Source organism: Mugil cephalus, chromosome 11 (assembly GCF_022458985.1).
Source record: "Mugil cephalus isolate CIBA_MC_2020 chromosome 11, CIBA_Mcephalus_1.1, whole genome shotgun sequence".
Lineage (NCBI taxonomy): Eukaryota > Metazoa > Chordata > Actinopteri > Mugiliformes > Mugilidae > Mugil > Mugil cephalus.
Window position 1 is genome coordinate 23,326,811 of NC_061780.1, and position 21,326 is coordinate 23,348,136.

The window sequence follows — 21,326 nt, forward strand, 5'->3', positions numbered from 1 at the left end:
GCGCCTATGGCCTCTCTGACCTCCACCAACATCACTCAATCGCAATCATACACCTGGGGGCAAAGTGGGTTAAGTGTCTTGCTCAAGGGCACAACGGACAGACTAGGGATAGGGTGGAATCGAACTGCCAACCTTTCGGTTATTGGGACAACTCTGGACAACCCTTTACCTCCTGAGCTTCTGCCGCCCCAAGCATGTTTCCTGAGGAGCAGGTGAACCGAGGAGGTTTGGAGATAGAGGCAGTCGTACGACTCGTCTACGGTGAAATTTCAGCGAAAGTTTCACTCACGATAGTTGAAAGTGAAGCAGGAAGTAGTAACGAAATTAACCCTACTGGGAAAAAAAGCCACGGCACCAACTAGTGTTTGGGTGACGTTGTTACAGAGCGAGCCAGACTGACAGGACCCTAAATGAGCCTGGGCTTGGAACCAGCATCTAAATTTTGCACATTATGCAGCCACATTATATAAAGTGGGAAAACTTTCTGAAACTGTGTCTTTTTGAAATGAATTAAATAGTTTAGCTCTAGTACTACGTACGTACTAACAATTAATATATCGTAGATCGCTCTATGATAGGAACAAAATTTACAGTTGAACTTTTGTTTAGTAATTGGGTGCGTAGACAGAAGTGACATACAGGGCTTTTGGCCTCACAAGTCTCTTTGCTACTTCAGCAGGTGCTTACGGATGAAGTGATGGATTACCTCACTCTTTGCTATCTCCATCCTCCTCCCGGCTCTCCCGCTCCCTTCTTTGTGCCTCCTTCTTCCTGCTATGCCGTTCTGCAGGGAAATGAATGGGCCTCCTGTTTGCTGCATTCGCATCTCACTCTGTCAAACTCCACCATGCATCTGCCGGGGAGGGTTGGTGTGCATGTGTGCGCTCGGCGTGCGGGTGGATCCGCGGGCTTTGGGATTTACGGGATGTGTGTGTGTGTGTGTTTGCGAATGTGTTTGGCCAGGTCATTTAGTACTCTGCATGCAGGCTTGGAACCGGCTGATAAGCTGTTTGCAAAAACTGGCAATTAAAAGTTGATCAGGCTGTCAATTCAAATGGAATGAAATGGAACCAGAAAGTAATTAAAAGGATGCCATGAAAATGACAACAATTATATCTCTTAGCTTCCCTATTACCTATGCACAGAGGAATTTAATTAGTTTAGGAGCTCATAGTGATTCATACATTAAACACACAATAGTCGCAAAAAAAAAAAAAAAAACTGCCGCCACAAAAAAGGACAACACTGGTGTTCCACTTTTGCTGTTGGATCATTACTGCAATCTATGTGGGTCCAATTAGTGTGTTTTAAGTAGCTGGTGGATTCGCGGGGTATTCCCAGTCCTCCCAGTTTGCCCATATGGCCGTAGGCTGTGTATCCGCTGTGTTAATGAGCCTGTCAGTTTCCATCCCACTCAGCACTGGCCCAAGATGAGCTGATGGGCTCATCCTAAAGCACAAACACTCTGTACTGCTGAGGACGACTGCGTTACGACTGCTTACATGGTATCGATAGTACTTTTCTGCTAATTCACTCGGTCTTTGTGTGTCTTTATGGCAAATGTTTCACCCAGGCTTCCGCTTTTTATGCAAAGCCAGAAATCGCTCACTGCCCGAGGATCTTTATATTGTAGAAAATGTTGAGTCCTGCTGGAGCCAGCTGTGTTTTTTTTTTTTTTGTTGTTGTTTTTTTGAGATTGCTTCTACCCCAGACTCAAACAGCTGCTCTCATTAGAGACTTTATTTAACCCTGCTGCTCAAAGGTTGACCACAGATGTGTATGGTCCTATATTAGCCAGCTGGTCTCTGCAGAGCTTCATGTCCATGTTTTTAAATGCTGGCTCCGGGTTTTAAATGAGAGCTACAATCAGCAGAATGTAGCCAGGAACACTCATTTGCAGCCATGCGGATTGATTCAGAATAAAGCAGCAGTTGACTGTCATAACTGATTTATTTTTCAGCCTTTGATCGTGACTGGATTGATTAAATGCAAACAACAACAAAGAAAGTTGCCTGAGTCCTGTACTTCACTGCTATATCTGGGGAAAGGAGAACAAATGAGGCTATTGGCTCTGGATGTGTTTTCTTGAATTTCCATTTGATAGAGTCTTCTCAACTCCTGTCAGCTTAATTAACTTGGCATCATTCCTGGTGATGTCAGTTTGACTGTCTGTCTCAGAGTCTGCTTTCTGCTTGTATCACTTAACGCCATAGTGATGAGGCCTAGTCACTGTCTGATTGATCAGCAGGGTAATGTGGTTTACATTTTAGTCTAATGGCCCTGGAGGATAATGTGGTCTCTGTGGACTTACCCTTGACCAAGTGTGCAGGAGAGCCATTCAACAATCTCTGATGTCTATATTGTGGATTTAGTTTTTTTTTTTTATTAGTATGAGCTCAACCCATTGTTTGTTTCTTCTCCGTTTATGTTCCGTCCACAGTCGTACAGTTTTTGACATTCAAGGTACTCATGTGATGGTAGCTGCCTGAAAAACACTCCTGCAAGGAAACGCGCGCAAATAGACAAAACACAAGAAAATTAAGACCGTACTGATCCCACATGGGGATATTATCTGCTGCATTTGACCCAGAATTGGGCTGCTGTAGTTTTTGGGGTTAGGTGCTCGCTCAAGGCACCTCAGCCATGGATGCAGCGGGATATGAACCGTGGCCTGGAAATGCTCACAACACAACTGAATGCAGAAACACACTGCAAGTGTATAGAAACTAAAGTGAAAGCTTTATGGGTTTTGGAGTTGTTGATATTTGGTCAGTGATATTGTAAATGAACTGGAATGTAAGTTTATTTTTATCATCGTTCCTTATAAGTGGTTATTGTAATCCGGTATGTTTTTCTTACTGCCAGCTTCTCCAAATCAATACGTCAGTTAATTTTTAAAACACTGTCTTTAGGCCTACCCCCTGGTCCTTGAGTTTATGGATCAGATTTGATATTGATTGTCAAAGTCTGCACGAGGCTGCCAGCATCCACAGCAGATGTTGGCAGCTCAAAATGTTTTCCGGGTCCTCGTCCAAATACCATTTTACCAAGTTTGAAATATTTGCTGTTTCCAATCCAATATTCAACTATTTCTACTCACAAAATTATGCTCTAATGTCCTATATTAACCAAAGGTCGCATGCAATTTGTCGATAAGTGAGTCAGGCTATATTTATTCTTTACTGGAATTAATATAAATTATCAGTTGCATAACTGAATGACAAAATTATTACTACCGGAGAGAGGAGACTAGCCAATATTTACATGATAATGATAATCTTCATTATGATGATCATCATCAAACTTAAAGGTGTTCCTGCAGGCTTAGGGGTTGAGGTAACCAACTGTTGACACATAATAATGAAGAAAGGCAACTGGACTTGTAGAGTTTCTTGAAGATGTTTCACCCAAGTGGCTTCTGCAGTTCTGAAGGACTGGTGGAGAGATGGGGTTTAGATGGGCACATCTGTGTTTGATGATGAAGTCCACTTGCCTTCCTTTGACAACCCGGATGGCTGAGGACCTTCATGGACATAAGTAACACATCACTCCCAGGCTCATCTAGTTGTGCAATTTCTTTTCTCTCCTGTGTGCAGTAGTTTGGTCATTTCTACAGTGTATGGTTAGTTACACAGTGTGACTGTTTTTCCCTTCACCAGACAGAAAGGTAAAGCAGTGCACTAGTTTGCCAGTGGAAAACTTCGAGTGTGATGCACTATGATGATGATAAATGTTAAGATTGCTGTAATTTAACAAATCTCTGATATGACAGAAAATTGGCTATAAACATTGGGTGAATCACAGCACGGGAGTAAAACTTGGATATAGACAGACTGAATGGGCGTAAACAAAGGGCTAGAATAGCAGTGTCTTGTAGTGGACTGTAGGTCTGATAGGCGAAAGACAACCTATAGTTGTGATAGGTTTGAGTACAAAATTGAGAAAATCTCAAATTTAAGGTGGTGCCAGACAACCAAATGTTTACCTCAAGGAAACACTGCACCCGACTTTGATTACCTACCGGCAAATTTGCCACTGATAGTGGAATAAGAGTGAATGCAGATGGAACATTGGTGTCATTGACAACATTTCCTTTTCAAGTAGAAAGTGGTGATTGCTGGACGATTTTTGTACTTTCCTTGTTTTAGTCATTTTCAATATTTGTACTGGAAGATATTGTGGAGCACGTAGCGGGGTACCTAGGCAACCGGATCTGGAAACGGTCGCTAGCAACCAGCTGTCAGCTATTACATGTGGACAGAGCTTTAACACTGACACGGTCCAGGCACTGAGTACAGAAGAGGAGCCAGGGACGGCCGCCAAAACCAGGGATGAACGTAAACTTTGCCACGCGTTGGTGTGTTAGTCTCGTTACAGCCCAGATATATGTACATTAAGGTATGGGGGGGTGGTATACGCTTGTGTGTGTGCGCTACAGATGGCAAACCTGGAAATAATGAGCCCCACTTAGCTGGGCACTGTACGACAAGCTGGACACAATTATTGGAGTTTACTAGAAGGTTCTCTGGCTGCTGCAACTCCTGATGAGTGAAATTTCATCAAAGCAAGGTCCGTCCTATACGTTAACAGCTGCATAATGCCCAGTGCAGTAACTACCGCCTCACAACACTGACATCACACCCTCGAGACAAGTTTTGGCAGGCACAGCTGGATCTCCAATTGGAAGATGTGTGTGCATACATTAACATAACAATGAAGCTGGAGAGGTTTTAAGGAGAGAATAAAAAACCACTGAAGATTTCCTAAGATCATTAAATGATGACAGTTTTCTATTTACAACATGTATGCTTTACCTCAAGGTGAATACTGGGGCAGGCATACATTTGCATTAATTAGCATGTTTAAGAAGTGTGGGGACACTGGGTTTTTGTAACAAACAGACAAAGTCGATAAATCAAAACGAGGGCCAGCCGCTCAAGTGATTGTTGTGGCTCTCCGGTCGCTGCGGAGACACGGGAACGAGTGTGCAGAAGCTGCACAGAACTGGGTGAAGTTCAATGGTCCATAATTTGAAGATGAATATTTATAAGTCGGAGCTTGGTGGACTTCGCCTTGGGGGAAATAATTGGGCACATACCAGAAGATTGTAATCGCATTCTTCTACCTTTCTCCTACCTACACAGATAGAACAGGAAGTTCTGCAGTCATTATGAAGGGAATTCTTCTGTGGCATCCTCGCTGTACCTTTACCTGTCAGCTCATGGAAGGGCTGCCATTAGAGGCAAACTGCATGTAGAATTAAACTGTGATATTTATAGGCATATTTAGTATTTTGTTCACGAGCAATGCTCTAAATACAGCTACTGTATGCGGTAAATGAGCCAAATAAACTGAACACGAGAAAATGAGGTGTCTAGACTAACTTTTTTCCACCAGGGGCTCATCTAAAAATTTCAGAGCATCTGCCCGTGGTAGGAAACGCAACACAAATCAGCATAACCCGAGTAATCATAATCACAAAGGACAGACTATTAGATTTACTCATCTTTATACTGATTGTATCTATTGTACATCTTACAGTCTACACAAGCTGTGTCATTGCTGTTAATTTGGATGCCCTTTTGTTAGGGATGATTTATTTAATTGGAACTTGTGTGTCTAATTATTACCATTTTTTAAAATATGTACACGCCATTCTCTATCTATTGTGTCGTAGGCAAGCGGCAAAATGTTTAAACTCTGCAAATCTAATTCTATAGCTTTTCCATCTCAACATCTTTTAATGGAAAACACTTCAAAATTAGAAATTTAAAAAACGTTAATCAGCGTTGGTAGATAGAAATATGCACATTGAAGTCTTCTGTTTTTATTTTTCTGAAATTTATTTTACTGCCACACAGTCCTTTGTGTGGGAGGATGTGTCTAATGCCATGCATCTTTTGTATTGAGGTTCTTCAGTGTGATTTAATTCTAATTAAAATGAAGCTAAAGGTCGGGTGTGATTACGAAGGCGATACATGTCAAAGTCACATCCTAGTGAATGTCAGGAATCAAGATTTCCTGACAGATCTTTTCCCAGAGCGTCGCCCTGCCTCTACTGGCTTACCTTTATCCGGTAGTGCTGCTGTTTCTTTCCCATGTAGATGACCGAGGCCACCTTCTTCCAAGTCTCCACGGTTCAGTTCTAATGCTCGAGTTCAAGGGTTCAGGGGTCATCATGAATGCTCCTACCAGTCTGTGATCTGTCTCTGTCTCTGGGATCAGACCATATGGGCCATCTTTGGCTCCCCATATGCATCAACGAGCCTTGGCGTCCCATGACTCTTTGTGGGTTCACTCTCAGGGTTCCCGCTCTTTGGACAACTTTTGGTAATTAGTGCTTCTTGGCTGCATTTGGTGGACAACAAGATCTGTTATTTTGGAGATGTTCTGAACCAGTTGCCCAGATATATATTTACTATAAAGATTTCTATGGCATAATTTAGTTCCATCCTCATGTAATGCATATCTGCACTTGTACAGCACTTTACCACCTCAGGAGTGCTCAAAGCACTTTACAATGTTTCTCATTTACCCGCTCACTTACTGCACTGCGTCCAATGGCAGTAGAACCTGTAAACTGCTTGGGTTCAGTGTCTTACCCAAGGTGCTAGGTATTCAAACCAAATCAGTGGACAACCTGCTCTATTACCTGAGCCACAGATGCACTTAGCTTTTACATATCTCGATAGTTAAGGTATACAACGTTTGGAGGTTGAATCTCTTGAAGAAAAAACCTGAAATGACCATAATGAACCTCTAGTACATTCACCAGTTGTAATATTAGCATAAATAGCAATATTTCTAAGAAAATAACACGGTAGTAATGTTACTAGCAAAGGACTTTGGTGATTATCCTCTATTCAACACATAACAGCAAACGAATACATCCATGGCTGTGCCAAGCTGTTGATCAGAAGCCACCGGGCCTACATAGGAACCTGGTAGAAACCACAGCCGCCCCTCACTACTTCCAGCATAAGTGGACTCTAATAAAATTACTCTTTGATGCATTAATAACCTCTTCCTCCCTACTGGGCTGCGGGGCCAACTTCCTCACAGCACCCCGCATATCCTTGGCTGACATGCACTCTTTAATTATTTCTTTCTGTGAGTGTTCAAGTGAAACAAGGTGAAAAGGAAAGTGATGACATACTTCTAATGAATCCTTGAATAAATAATACTGCTGCCTAAGCTCAAGGCATCCTGCACCAGCCTTAGTGGGAGAAACACACAAGAAGCAACGGCAGAAAAGAAAAAAATACTATACATACATACATATATATATATATACAACATTACCACAACCATAATATTGTGTAGGTCTCACTTGTGCCTCCAAAACAGTGGTGACTCAACGAAGAATGGACATAGGTCTGAGGGTGTCCAACATGATATAGTTAGTGGGGGCCTTTGAGTCCTATGGGTTGATGGGAGAGGGCTTTGGTTCATCCCAGAGGTACTTGATCAGTTTGAGATCTAGTGAATCTGGAGGCCAGGTCAACACCTTGCTGCTACCCTCAATGACTGTCATTGCTATGGGGTGGGGGTGCCTGGTCTGGTCTGGTTTAGGTGGGTGCTACATGTCTAAGTAACATCCACATGAATGAATACCAGGTCCAAAGGTTTCCCAGCAGAACACCGGATTGTCATAAGATGGTCGAGGTTATTTACTTCTCCTGTCAGTGGTTTTAATGTTATGGCTGATAGGTGTGTATCTAACAAAGAATCCATTTTATCAAGTTTCTATATAAAGAATTTAGATGCTCGAGCCACCATCTGCTCATCTGTGAAGTGTACTCTGCTTCCTTTGCCGCAGACAGTGCTGTAAACAATGAAGTCGGAGTCTGCTCTGCATAACAACACCACTTTTTCATTACTCCAGGCAGATTCTTGTTTGCGTTGTGTTCTGTAGGAATATCATCTGGCCTCTCCACGTCTGTATCTTCTACAAGTACGGACATATCAAAGCCATCATCACTACCAGGAGGTTTCCTGCATACTAAGAGCTGCAGCGAGCTGTGTTTTTTTTTTTTTTTTTTAATTTAATATAATTGTAAAAACAGTTCTGTTATTATGTCTCCATCATCTTTGACATTCCCGGAGTGTAATCAGGCTTCATTTGGATTTAGATGTGTTCATGGGCTGCAGACATTCTGTTCCAGGAGAAAATGATGCACCTGTGCAGCAGCAGCAGCAGCAGCAGCAGCAGCGTGTTTTCACTCTCCTGTGTGTGGCACCAACTGTCCTTCACAGTGGTCGTTTCTCCGCTTATCAGAGGAAGTGTGAGATTGAGGGCCATCACCCTCACTCTTCTGTTGCCATAGTGAAGGCAGACCGAGGGCACCTTGAGTGACAGCTGAACCCACCACACGCATTTGTCCTTGTCCGTTCTCTCCGATGCTTCGCGGAGCTCCAACACGCTCTGAGGCACGGCCACTGACACGCCATGTAAATGATCAACCGTCTAGATTTCGTGTCGCCTCTCTAGGTAGACTTTTTTTTTTTCCTTTAACAGGAAAGGTAGTTGCTTTTGGGAGCAACTGCGTTAAACGGTTGATGATGGCTCACATCTTGTTGCCAAGGGCAACTGGGCAGCCAGTGCTGAGCTGTATTACCAATTAGGCCAATCAACAACAACAAGACTAGGTTTGGTTTGGCAGGTAACACCCAAAATCTAAGTTCAGAGTTTTAACATGAGGAGCATATTTTAATTAAATGAGCTACAATTTTATAATTATATTATGTTATGTCATGTTATATTAAATGTATAAATGAGTACCTAAAACTACAAAATAATTCAGTACACATGAATCATTTTAATAAACTAGGGCGTCGTCAGCTGTGCAGGTGTTTTTAATATTTGACAACTGTTTAAAAAAATAAAATAAAATTGATGCCACGTCACTACTGCACCTACTGGCAAAATTGAAGTGTGATATTATAGCTTCACTTCTGGGAAGCGTTCCTGTCATTAATTTTATACACTGTCAATTTATTTCTTTTTTGTGTGTGTGTGTGTGATGAGGTGTCCAGTGTTGTGAATAATCCGCTTTTTTGGTCCTTCCTTCACTTTTTTCTTGCTCAGATCGGGCAACTGGTGTTCAAGGGGATGAAGCGGCTCAACAGGATCCAGTCCTTGGTGTTTGAGACGGCCTACAACACAAACGAAAACCTTCTGATCTGCGCTCCAACTGGCGCCGGCAAGACCAACATCGCCATGCTGACCGTTCTTCACGAGATCCGCCAGCACCTGCAGCCCGGCGGTGTCATCAAGAAGGATGAGTTCAAGGTCCGATGCTGGCACACAAACCAACATAAATGTTTTCCATTTCTGCCGTTTATCTTTTAAATGCTGTGTTGGATGCTTACACGCTACAATAAGTGTATAATGTCTGTCTCGCACTCCCCATGCAGAGCTTCAGATCGCCCGCTAGATTCCAGGAAACACTTTAGTTTGAGGTCTCGCATAGTTTAAAGTCAAGGGCAGTTTAGGCATTAAGCCTGATTTATGGTCGTCTGTCATTTAGATGCAGCTTTCCGTCTCCAAACTAACATCACTAGCCAGTATAGTGGGGGTGGGTCTTGGAAAGGTTGAGATCCTGATCCCGCATTCAAGACGACTCGGGAAACAAATGAGCTCCGAGTTGTCAGACTGCGAAATTACTGCTTCCAAAATAAAATAAATAGCTGCTGCACATATTTTAATGTTCAGAAAACAGTGAAAATATTCCAAATTTATTTTTCCTCCAAGTTACAGTAACATGTAGTAGTAACATGAACGGTATGATATTGGACGTCTGAAATTTCCGAGTTGTAATTTTGAATTTTCAAGATGGAGCCATCATCCAAGTCTCGTTTTTTCATCGAAGTCACTGTGTCCTATCTGCAAACAAAGGACTTAAAAATAGTAGTAATAAAAATAATAACTAATATTAATTGTTAGGATGCAAAATTTGCAGTTGAATATGAATATATGTGCAGTTGCTTTTGTATAAATTGAAAATGAATTAAATAGTTAAATTGTTAATCGAATAATTCCTTAAATTAGTTATCTTGACCCCTGCCCACAAAAAAAGTTCAGGCTCAGGATTTGTTTTTACTTCAAACCCTGAATCTACATGTTGTGGCAACTCAAACCGCAACAGCTGTGATTTCCTCGTCTACAATTCTCAGTTCCTAAAAGTATCTACATGATTTAAACATTGCAAAGATGCTAAACTAAAAGAAGTTAGGAATGACACGCACATCCAAACAAGCAATGAGCAGGATGCTGGATCATGAGAAGCGGGGCAATGAAAGACTGTAGAAGAAACATCATGACAATAAAAGTTTAAATGATGGCAATAAAAGTTTAAATGGGAGCTTCTGCTGGTGTGCGCATCAACAAAACAATGAATAGCATAGTTTTCTTTCCAGATTACTGGGAAGCCTTTCTGCCTACCTATATCTGCCTAAAGCACATACAGTTTGATTTCTATGAGGAATACTGAAATGGCTACCAGTGCTAAATACAAAACCAAAACAAGTCAGATAGGGTTAGTGAGAAGGGCTTCTTCTTCTTCTGGACTTTTTTGAACATTTAGGATTCTGTGGACCATAATCAAAAGCATGTAGCCTACACCGGTGTGAGCCATTTATACTTGTGTGCTCATCAGTCTGGCTCGCTCTCTAAAAACGTCACCCAGACACTAGTTGGCGCTGTGTCTTTTTGGTCAGTTGGGTTAATTTTTGTTTCTACTTCCTGCTTCGATGGCGACTGAAACTTTGCTAAAATTTCACAGAAGACAAGCCATACAGATGTTTGTACCCCCAGACCACCTCTGTTAACCTTTCCTCAATGTGTTTCCTCTTCATTGTTGCAAAACAATCATTTTGAAATGCAGGCAGAAATACTAAAGTGGAAACACGCTACTAGCAAATTGGACCAATCACAGCTCTTATGGTCTATGTCGCCTTGACTCATGCAGTGCGTTTACATGCACAGCTTAATCGAGCTCTACTCAAAATACAACTTTCTGTATATGATCCTCGTCCAAGTTTACATGCAACCTCCTCAACACTAGGTGGCGATGTTTGTCTTTTCAGCGGGTTAATACCACATTAATATGGCCGCCTTTCCGGTTGACCTATTGCGTCATAAAATAAACAAGAGTCGTTCATGCAGGAAACTGGCATTTCAAAAAACAACCAGGTGGATAATAGTTCAGCTTTTTTTTAATCTCGTACGTAATGTGCGCACTACTTATGGTTCAGATAAGATGGCGCTATCCCTCAGGTGGTTCTTCAACCGGCGCCAGTACAGCGGTTGTGGAGCATGCACACACACGCTGTCTAGTTTAACTCAGATTAAGACATATACATTCCAGGAAAAATTGATTTCCAATCGCATTATCTGGGCGTCTTAATCAGATAAGGGAAACTCTGAATTTAGTCCGAGTAAAGTGTTAACATGCTCTTAAGTTTACATCTAACCTCGAATTAAGACAATTTGTTTTTTTTTCACGTGCATGTAAATGTACTGATAGTTACATTTCTTGACAGTTGCATGTCAGGCTATGGGGTTTGGGTCTGAGCTGTAGGTACGGAGCCAGATCACTGCAGAAGCCTCATTCAGGTTTAGTGGCATATAGTCGCATAATGTAGATATCGCAGCTCCTTCTGACTTTGCACGATTGAAAATATGTGCATAAATGTGTAATAGTAATAATAATAGTGATGTGTAGGTAGTTAACATTACGCCACAGTGTTGGATCATAACACAGATTCAGAAAGATAATTCAGACTTTCCGAAAGGCTTTCTCCTTTCTCATGAAGGCTCCCTTCACGTTCGCTGTGTCACACTGCCAGACAGTGCGTTAGCCACTTTTCATACATCACCATTAAACTTTACCCATGCATGTGGCTGGCATAATATTTCTCAATAAATTGTGATTTGTGCTGGTTGCCAGGGAACAAATGATCCCACCTCTGTTTGCTCATTTATCACCACAGTGTCCTTCCAGCCCCCCCAACCCACCCACCCCCCCCCACACACACACACCTCCATCTTCTACCTTCCCCACTCTACTGCTCCCTGTTCTCTATCTTATTTATTTCCGTGTCCCTGTCTCTCTCGCTCTCTGCAGATAGTTTATGTGGCTCCGATGAAGGCCTTGGCAGCTGAGATGACTAATTACTTCAGTAAGCGGTTGGAGCCACTGGGCATCGCTGTTAAAGAACTCACCGGAGACATGCAGCTAACCAAAGGGGAGATTCTCCGAACACAGGTACACACTCACAACATACTTACACTGTGAGAGCTTTCCAAAAAAAAAAAAAAACACTTCAAACTAAGGGAACCTCATGGATGTTCTCTAGCACCCTCAAGTGGATTGGGATGTGACATTTCTGAAGCTCGGTTTATCATATATTTGACAAAATGAGTCCCTGCTGCTGCAGCTTAACCGTAGCTACTCGTTTAAAATGAGGTGCAGATTTAGAACAAATGATGAACACATGAAAGCTTTAAACAACCATCTGCAGTTTCTTTTGTTGGCTTCATGAATGGAAGCAGGTTGTTAAACATACTTCTGGTGTGTGGGGGACTTTAGTATTGCCTGAGGGTCCTCTTGTGGTTTGGGACCAATGTTAAATAAAATAAAACACCACAGAACTGCTACTGTTACTGTTGCTTCTATCTAACTCGGTTAGACGCTAGCGACGTCCCCGTACATTTTTCCTGCCTCCCGTTCAGATACCGATCTTTTAATATCGAGTATCAAGTTCAGATCTGATCTCTATAAAGATTCATAAAGGCTTTTTCGTATGTTGCCTATATTCTCTTGGATCATGCGTGAACTTGGATTCAGTCCAAAAAAACATGGGTCTGTCTGAGTTAATGGAGTTTAAAGGCAGGCAGCTCACGCCTCGGCTCCAGAAAACCCGTGTTCTCTGTTGTTTCGGTGCATCCTTTGCCGGAGTGTACTCGACGTGTTCTGTTGGCTAATCAAGTCGGCGGCGTTGAATCACCTGCTACGACCTCACCTTACAAAATACTACTGAATCAGAAGATGTGTTTTTTGTTTATGGCAGATCTCAAGCAAATTGACTCAAGTCAGATCGGATGCGATCATTTCGTAAATGCCTGAATCCACCCAGATAACTATCTCCTGCTCCTCATAAGTGCCATTCAAGAAAGCGAACACAGGACTGACAAGCTGTGACCAGTTAACCACGTTGCTCTTAAGTTCTCGGTGTCACAAAAAGTGGAAAAACGACCAGTGGTTAAATATTTCTTTAGTGACTCGGAAATCTTCTTTATTGAAGCTTCGCGTCTGCGCTGGATAAATAATTTGAAGATGTTAACAGCCGTGCGCTGTTAGATTCATGAGCTGGGTCGTGCAATGAGTCAGTCCTCCCGTCTCTTTCTCTCCGTGTAGTTCGTCTCCAGCTAACATCGTCCCCGTGGGCCCCCGTTCGTGTTGGTCCACAAGATGTCAGGAATATTAGGCAGGATAATTTCAATTCGTTGTGTGTTAATTACAAAACAGGCATCCGGCTTTTAAGTTCCTCTGGTCCACCGTATCAAAGCACGATCATGCAGACCACAAGCTTTATTTGTTTACTGAGAGACGGAGAAGCAACTTCAATTGCTTAAATTTGCTAAATAAAGAATGCGAGGCTCAAATCAGGAGGAGGCTTGTCAGGAGAAGAGTGTCTGGTGATGTCTCAGAGGACCGGTATCGTCTCTGAACCGCTTGTCAAGAGGCGAAACAAAGCCAAAGCTATAAAACACACCAGTTCTTTTAAAAAAAAAAAAAAAAAGAAAAGGAAAGAAAGAAAGAAAAAGATGGAAAAATCTTTTTTCTAATGATGAATTCAAGTTTGAGATTTGTGGGAGAAGCAGACGGGTGTGTGCAGCGTGTCAGAGTCGGACGTCTGCGCCGAAACTGACTTGACGGATAATGAGCCCAAACACACCTCAAAGCTTTAAAGGAAGATTAAAGGAGGCCCGATGCTGACTGACACACACTCTCCTCCACAGTCACCTGACGTCAACAAGCTGAAGTTTCGCTCAAATTGTCAAATTAATAATATCATTTGTTGTGATGCAAAGCAAAGCAAATGCAAAGAAGTATTTTGACTATAGTTCTCCGGCTTGAAAGCAGCGCTTATGCACTTAGTAGTAGTTACCATGGATACAGTGTAGTAAAGACAAATTTAAATATACGCTTTTGATTAGAAATCTATTTGTGTCCAAGTGTGAAAGGAGAATAACTTGTGCCCATGCAGGTAGTCATTTCTAAATAGAGGAGATGTGTAAATCTCACCTGTTTAGATATTGAGATGTAATAGATTTCCATTAACACCTAATGGATTCTTTTGAAATGTCCATATTTTTAGGCATTTTCTTCATGTGGACGGTAAGAACAGCCAGTTGTAACTTTCCCCACACTGTGTTTCGTCCACCTCGTCTTCCCTGCGCTCTGTATTCCAGCAGTCAGCCTCTGCAGTGTGACAATTCATTACAGTATTGCAAATATTACAAACGGTTTGAGCACGGAGCTCTTTTCTGACGCGAGCAAATACAGGAATCCGTTAAACTTTCTGCAGAAGCAGGTCTGTTATTTCCCCTCTCGGCAAGAGATCTGCGGACAAAGAAAGCACTTTTTTGTGCTTCAGCCACGATTGACTGTTGTAAAATGAGCAGCACTGTCAATAAACTGCACATTAAAGCCGCAGACTGATATGCGCCGCTGCTGTGTTCCTTTCCAAAGCCTGACATATCTCAAAAAGCTGCACACGCGGGTGAGTCAGGTCACGGCACCGATGACATGACATGACATGTTCCATGTTCTCCAGGGCATGTGCTTTAATTTTGTCCTGAAAATATTTTCCATTAAATGCACATCCTCTCTGAGTAATGTTTGCTAAAGACTAGAGCGGCCTGTTGTTTGTTTTTGTAGCTTGAAATGGTCCTAATAAGCGTATGTCACACTAACATGTAAAGGGAATGCATCGATATTCACTTCTCATAAGACGGGACGACGTTACGGCAGCAGCAGTTTTGCAAGAAAACATGTTTGAATTCTGCCGAAAAACGTTTGACTGGAAACAAACAGATGCTGAAATGATATAATTACGATAATAACGATGATAGTAGTTCGTCAGACTGCCAAGGTAACAGAACGCTACGAGGGCATTTTATTTCATACCACATATAGAGCTGGATTTTATTTAATTGCTGCTTTCACTTACCGGTGCCTCTGATTCTGACTCCATTGACCTGTTTCACTCACGCTGCTCCTCTGCCGTCAGGGGAGGAGGGACGCGTGAAAGGCCAGGCAGAGTTGTTCATGTTCATATTTTTACTAAATACTGTACAACATGACAGAAATGTAAGAGTTGCTTTAATTGTTGATTCTTAATTGTCTGTAGGTGTGAGTGTGAATGGTTTTGCGTCTCTCTGTGTTAGGCCTGTGATAGACAGGAGACCTGTCCAGGGTGGGACCCCCCCCCCACCCATTCAGTGACAACCGGGATAGGCTCCAGACCCTCTAGAGGACAAGAAGTTACAGAATACTTGTGAGACTGTCCAATTGCATAGGGAAATATTTCTGATTTCCAATCCAAATGGGGACTGTTTACACCAGGCTAGATCAGGGTAGTCGGGGTACCTCATATGTATGATGTTTCCATTGATCTAGTGCAATAAATGGAAAGCGCAGCATTAAACACATAGACCAAGTCCGTTTCTAAAACCTTAATCTCAAAAGAAAAATCCTTCCTCAATGCCCAAAAGCAATAAATAAATCCGGCCCCAAACCGAAAATTTGTTTATACGTAAAAACTTGCATTAAGATTGAAATATTATATATATAGTCTCAGCTCTTGAGCCACAAGTTAAACACTTGATGGTCACAGTGTTCTTAGCAGTCACTTAATACCTGAGAATTAGGGCAGTATTTGGCTCATACTGAATACTGGTATTGTTTTTCCTTATAATATAACTTTTTAATATACTGGCATACCAGTGTATTTGATTATACAACGTTCAGAACGCTGCGTCTTGAGACACTTTTTCAGACTGGACCATTTTCAACGTAGCGCTTCTAAATGCACATGGTGCAACTGTGTCACTGCGAGGTGTGGTGGAGGTGGAAGGATGAGAAAAATGAAGTAACAGAATGAGCAGACGTCTGGTCGCCCTAAAAACAGTTCTTCTGGCAGGCCTCCAAAAGTGCTATTGACATTACAGACATAACAGCTTAGATGTGTTTAAATATGTCAAAATAAATGAAACTATAATTGTCCTCATTTCTTCATTTCATCCTGATAACGTTTTTTTTTTTTTTTACTTCAGAGCTACCAGTATCCCCAGATTTCCACATCAGCAGTCAGTGCTAACACGGGGCCATGTAAACCTCTTTTACTACTAGTGTGGGATTATTCTACAATATTTACTCATCATCACAGTAAAATAGTCCATCCTTAGTCAATCTACTGCATTAATTCCTCTCTCAACCTGTAGAAAATGCTGTGAACACATGATGATGCATGAAAAATCTGTGATATACAAGCACAGCTCACTAGATACACACAATTCACACAAGTATCGGGCAAACTGATGTTTTATGTTCCAGTGTGGTTAAAGATTCTTTTCACTTCTCTAAAAAACAGAATTCCTCTATAAAAAAGTGCTAAGACGCACACGTTCGTGAGCCTTTCAATTTCCTAAACCTCTTTGACAAAGGTGCCTTTTTTGTCAAGCGTTGACAGTGATGAATAAAGGGCCTAATCAGTTGTTAAATTGATTTTACCGCTCAATTAGATGTTTTAATTCACAACAAGTAATTAATCCCAGAGTGCATCATTTGTGTTTTATAAGGGGGAACATGTGAATTCCACAATTCCTCCCGTGGAATTAGTTGATTTTCGCTGTTGCAGGAAGGAGATGGATTTCTCAGAGCGAGGCCACTGAAGGGAGGATGAAAGCGGCAGCCTGAGCACATTAGTGAGGGAGCCTTTCTCTTCCTGCTCAGGTGGAGGCTGGTGGATCCATCCTGAAAGATTGAACTGTTAGACTGAGAAAGTTGGGAAGACGGGGCGTATCTGTGAAACCCGAGAGTTGGATTAGAGCGATTGCACAGCTTAAGAGTTAAAATGTATAATCCTTGCGGGATTTGTAGATAATAAAAAATAAAAAAATAAAAAAATAGGAAGGTTGATGGGGTTCGGTGGGTGTGCTCGGGTGCCCGCGTGTGTGTAATGAGGCCAATTCCAGATAATCTTGAGGTGTTTTAAAGTCACATTTCAGTCTGGTCACATGAGCAGATTTCACAAAGGGAATGATTAGTCAGATTCACCGCAGCTCGACAGCGCTCCATCTTTTCCTCCACTTAGCTCTGCTGCCCGTCTGTTTCTGATCCCTCCGTTTGACTTGTGTTTTAAACGTGGCGGTGGAGCGACCGGCTCTGTTCACGCTAACAAGCCGCAGCGATGTCGTCCTGTTTAACCTTGGTTGTCATCCGTCTCGCCTCAAAGTCCTCGCGGTTTCTTTCATCCTGCTTTTTGATCTTCATAGTTGTGGGCGACGATGGCGCGACTTTAACCTCTGGCAGAAACTATTGGACACTCAAGAAACGATTTCCTTGTTTCCTTTGTCAAGTCCATTGTACGAACTTAACCTTAACAATGAAATGAGACAGATATGGAAAATGTAGGGCAGTAGTTGAGATTTATGAATTAATGTTACTATAAATGTTGCTGCCTAAAAATGTGACATGTACGAAACTCTTGACCCTATTGTCAATACCATAAGAGTTGCCTGTTTGTATGAAATTTGCTTGAAAACACAGTAAACTCAGCAATTAGTGATTTATGTTATTAAATGGACCAAAACACACAGTTTCACCGATCAGCCGCAACATTAAAACCACTGACAGAAGAAGTAAATAACATCGATCATCTAGGGACAGTTCATTGTTCTGCTGGGAAACGTTTGGACCTGGTATTCATTCATGTGGATGTTACTTAGACATGTAGCACCCACCTAGACCAGACCAGACCAGACCTGACACCCCCACCCCATAGCAATGACACTCCTTAATTATAGCTTTAGGAACAACTCATTAAAAAACACACACACCACAAGGTGTTGACCTGGCCTCTGAATTCACCTGATCCCAAACTGATCCAAGTATCTGTGGGAAAATCCACAGAGGTCCACCCCCCCCTCGCCACCCATAGCACCCAAAGGCCCCACCACTAACAACACTGTGTTACCAGACACCACAGGACACCCTCAGAAGACATATGTCCATTCTCTAATGAGTCAACAGCTGTTTCGGAGGCAAAAGGGAGACCTACACAATGTTAGGCAGGTGGTCATAATGTTGCGGCAGTAGGGAGATCATGAGCCACACATTAAGAGCCGCTGCGCCAGATTAATCCCCTCGGCTTTAGAATGAGATGTTAAACAGTTCTGAATGGGTGTAATACTGTATTTTATCATTAGTCGTACGTACATAGTAGTTATTTAAAAAGCACGCGTGCATTGTTGTTTGTTTAAACTCAGCAAAAAAATAGAAGAATCATAGTTGTTGGGTTAATGTACCACTAGATCGTGTGAATGACCCCACTATAGAGTTGCTGAGGTGCTGCACTGTGATTTAATTTTCCTGTTGTTAATGTATTTTATTCCTCCCTGTTCTTAATACCCGCCAACATTCACTGAGCAGAAGAAAGGAGCAGTTGTCTCGCTTATGGTGTTTTCTTATATTTATCTAATTGTCAGTTTATTCTCACGGGGACAACACACACACAGAAACGCACTGATGTACTTGAATGCAGCATTGAGAATGACCTCATTATAGTTTGCCTTGACAGGCTTTAAGTTGTTAACAAATCGCAATCCACTAAATGCCTCTCTCTAACCTCCCTACTCCATCTTCCTCCCACCTACATCATCCTCCCACATCCTCCTCTCTCGGCGGCTGCAGCAGTTACCATGGAAACAGAAAGGGTTTGGAGGGATGCTGCCATGTGGATGCCAGTATGGGGGTGGGTGGCATCCAGGGACTTCCAGGCTCCCTTCCTCCTCTGACCAGAGAGGAGATATCCGTTAATGACATCCAAGAAGGAGTTGCCTCACAGCCAGACAGTTTTCTAGAACAGGGAGGGGATGAGGGACGAGGGGAATGTGTCAAAATTCCTTGGTAAAGTCGAGACGCGTGCGGAAAAATTGAGAGAACCGCCAATGTTTTTCTGCCAATTTTTTGTTTTTTTTATATATAAAAAAGAACAAAACAGTGGGTGGCAGAAATGGTAACAGCAGAACCCAGAGGCCCAAAGGCAACTCAGAAACAATTAAAGTAATTACTGGAATGTCACACTGATCACTTGTCGTACAGTCAAGAGTAATTAGTAGTAAAGTGCTAAAAGTTAGCATGTTGCGCAGGGCTAGTGGTTTCCTTTTCAATTTAAAAAAAAAAAAAAAAAAAAGCTGGTATTGCTGATACCAGTACAGCTTCTTGTTGCGTACTAAAGCATAAAATGTGCAAAAAAGTGAAAATTAGAAGTGGCTAATAATTTCTGTACTCATTTAATTCAATAGGCATCTTGCAAGTGTTGTTGCTCTTGCAGATTATGCAACATAGCAACAGATGCACAGAGGAAACCGGCTGATTGTTCTACTCCTTTTCCAAAGTGATACTTAGCTTTAACTTTGTATGCAACAGGAGTTGACAGGTTGGTTGTTGGTTTGAGTACCGGTCAGGCATAACATTACAACCACCTTCCTAATAGTGTGTAGGTTTCCCTTGTGCCTCCAAAACAGTTGTGACTCATCAGAGAATGGACATGGGTCTTCTAAAGGGTGTCCTGTGGTGTCTGGAGACAGGATGGTGTTAGTGGGGGGGTCTTTGGGTCCTATGGGTTGAGGGGAGGGGCCTCTGTGGACCATCCCGCAGATACTTGATCAGTTTTTGAATGTGTGTCTGTGTCGAGCTGCATCCTCCTGGGGATGTCTGCTGCCATCAAGGAGTGTCATTGCTATGGGGTGGAGGTGCCTGACCTGGTCTAGGTGGATGCTTCATGTCTAAGTAACATTCACGTTAATGCCAGGTCCAAAAGTTTCCCAACAGAACATTGTGTTGTCACAGCATCACTTACTGAACAGCAAACACGCACCTGAGCTGAGTGATCACCTCTTGACTTAATAAGTGTAACTGCGTTGGCTGAGATTAAACAATGAGCGTCGTCGTAGACTATTAAAATACACTGAGAACGTTCTGAGGTGACATTTTCTTCAAGTGAGTGAGTGCGCTGCAGCCGGACACACACACACTGTGACGCGTGCATGCGCTCAAATGTGCACATCTGCAACTAATCTGCCTTAATAAATGGCACACCTTGAAATTCAGCCCATAAAACATCTTAATAGTCTTATGGTAACAAGCCGTCCCATAAATGCTGCAGGAAATGTCACCCGTGTTTTCCAATGCCGAACATGTCTCACGGTAAGAATTAACCAGACGAAAAAGAGACATTCATCTGTAGACCTGCCAGACGTAGGCAGTAATGTATAAAAATATCTGACGTAACGTAATTGTTTTCTATGTCTATCACGTCAAGATATCGCTAAGACTGACCATAACTCTTCTTTGTGGAGTTCCTGCCAGAAGCTTTAAAAAAATGTTCTTAAATTTGGTCAATAAATTTGTTATTTTTTGCAAAGAATTGAGAAATGCTAAATTTAATTAGCAGCTAATTGATGAATATTTTTCCAGGTCTGAAGTTGGCTCATATTGTTTTTTTCTGACATTAATAAATGTGAATTTAATCACATTAGACACCACATTTCCTGAGCATATTTTTTTTACTTAAATGTTGACCATGAATTTAAATCTTTCTTGCTCACAAAAATAATCCTGATTGTGTTGAATCAGCACACCTGTCCTGTGTGTTTATACATAAACAGGCTTTCACTGAGCCGGGCACACTTTAATGTAGCAATAAATGAATAAAAGAACAGTTGTTACATAATATTCAGGGTTTTGTTTTTCACCTTTATGAAGCTGTTCTCTGATTGAATTGTCGCTGTTAAGATTAAGTTACAGTATCTTCAATAAAAAAAAAAAAAAAAGGATTGATTTCAGTGGTGCTGCAATCAATTGATAAATAAGCTGAATAACACCATTCAGCCAAACAATGGCATGTTTTCTTCCGCTCCTCTTTGTGTGTGTTTGTGAAGCAATTAAAAAAGCACTTTGGCCTGTGCTCCATTTGCCAGAGCCTCCATTTAGATTAACCAGTAGCTCCAATTAAGAGCGGGCGCTTCTTTT

At 41.9% G+C, this 21,326-nt stretch overlaps 1 protein-coding gene across 2 annotated transcripts in view; it reads left to right on the forward strand.

Annotated features, from left to right (window-relative positions):
• ascc3 (activating signal cointegrator 1 complex subunit 3) overlaps positions 1–21,326 on the forward strand; it is a 136,574-nt gene that overhangs the window by 39,563 nt on the left and 75,685 nt on the right. For both annotated transcript variants that reach the window (XM_047599248.1, XM_047599249.1), the window contains exons 9-10: positions 9,089–9,292; positions 12,129–12,269. In XM_047599248.1, coding sequence (XP_047455204.1) covers positions 9,089–9,292; positions 12,129–12,269 — 345 coding nt within the window. The remainder of the gene's footprint in view (positions 1–9,088; positions 9,293–12,128; positions 12,270–21,326) is intronic.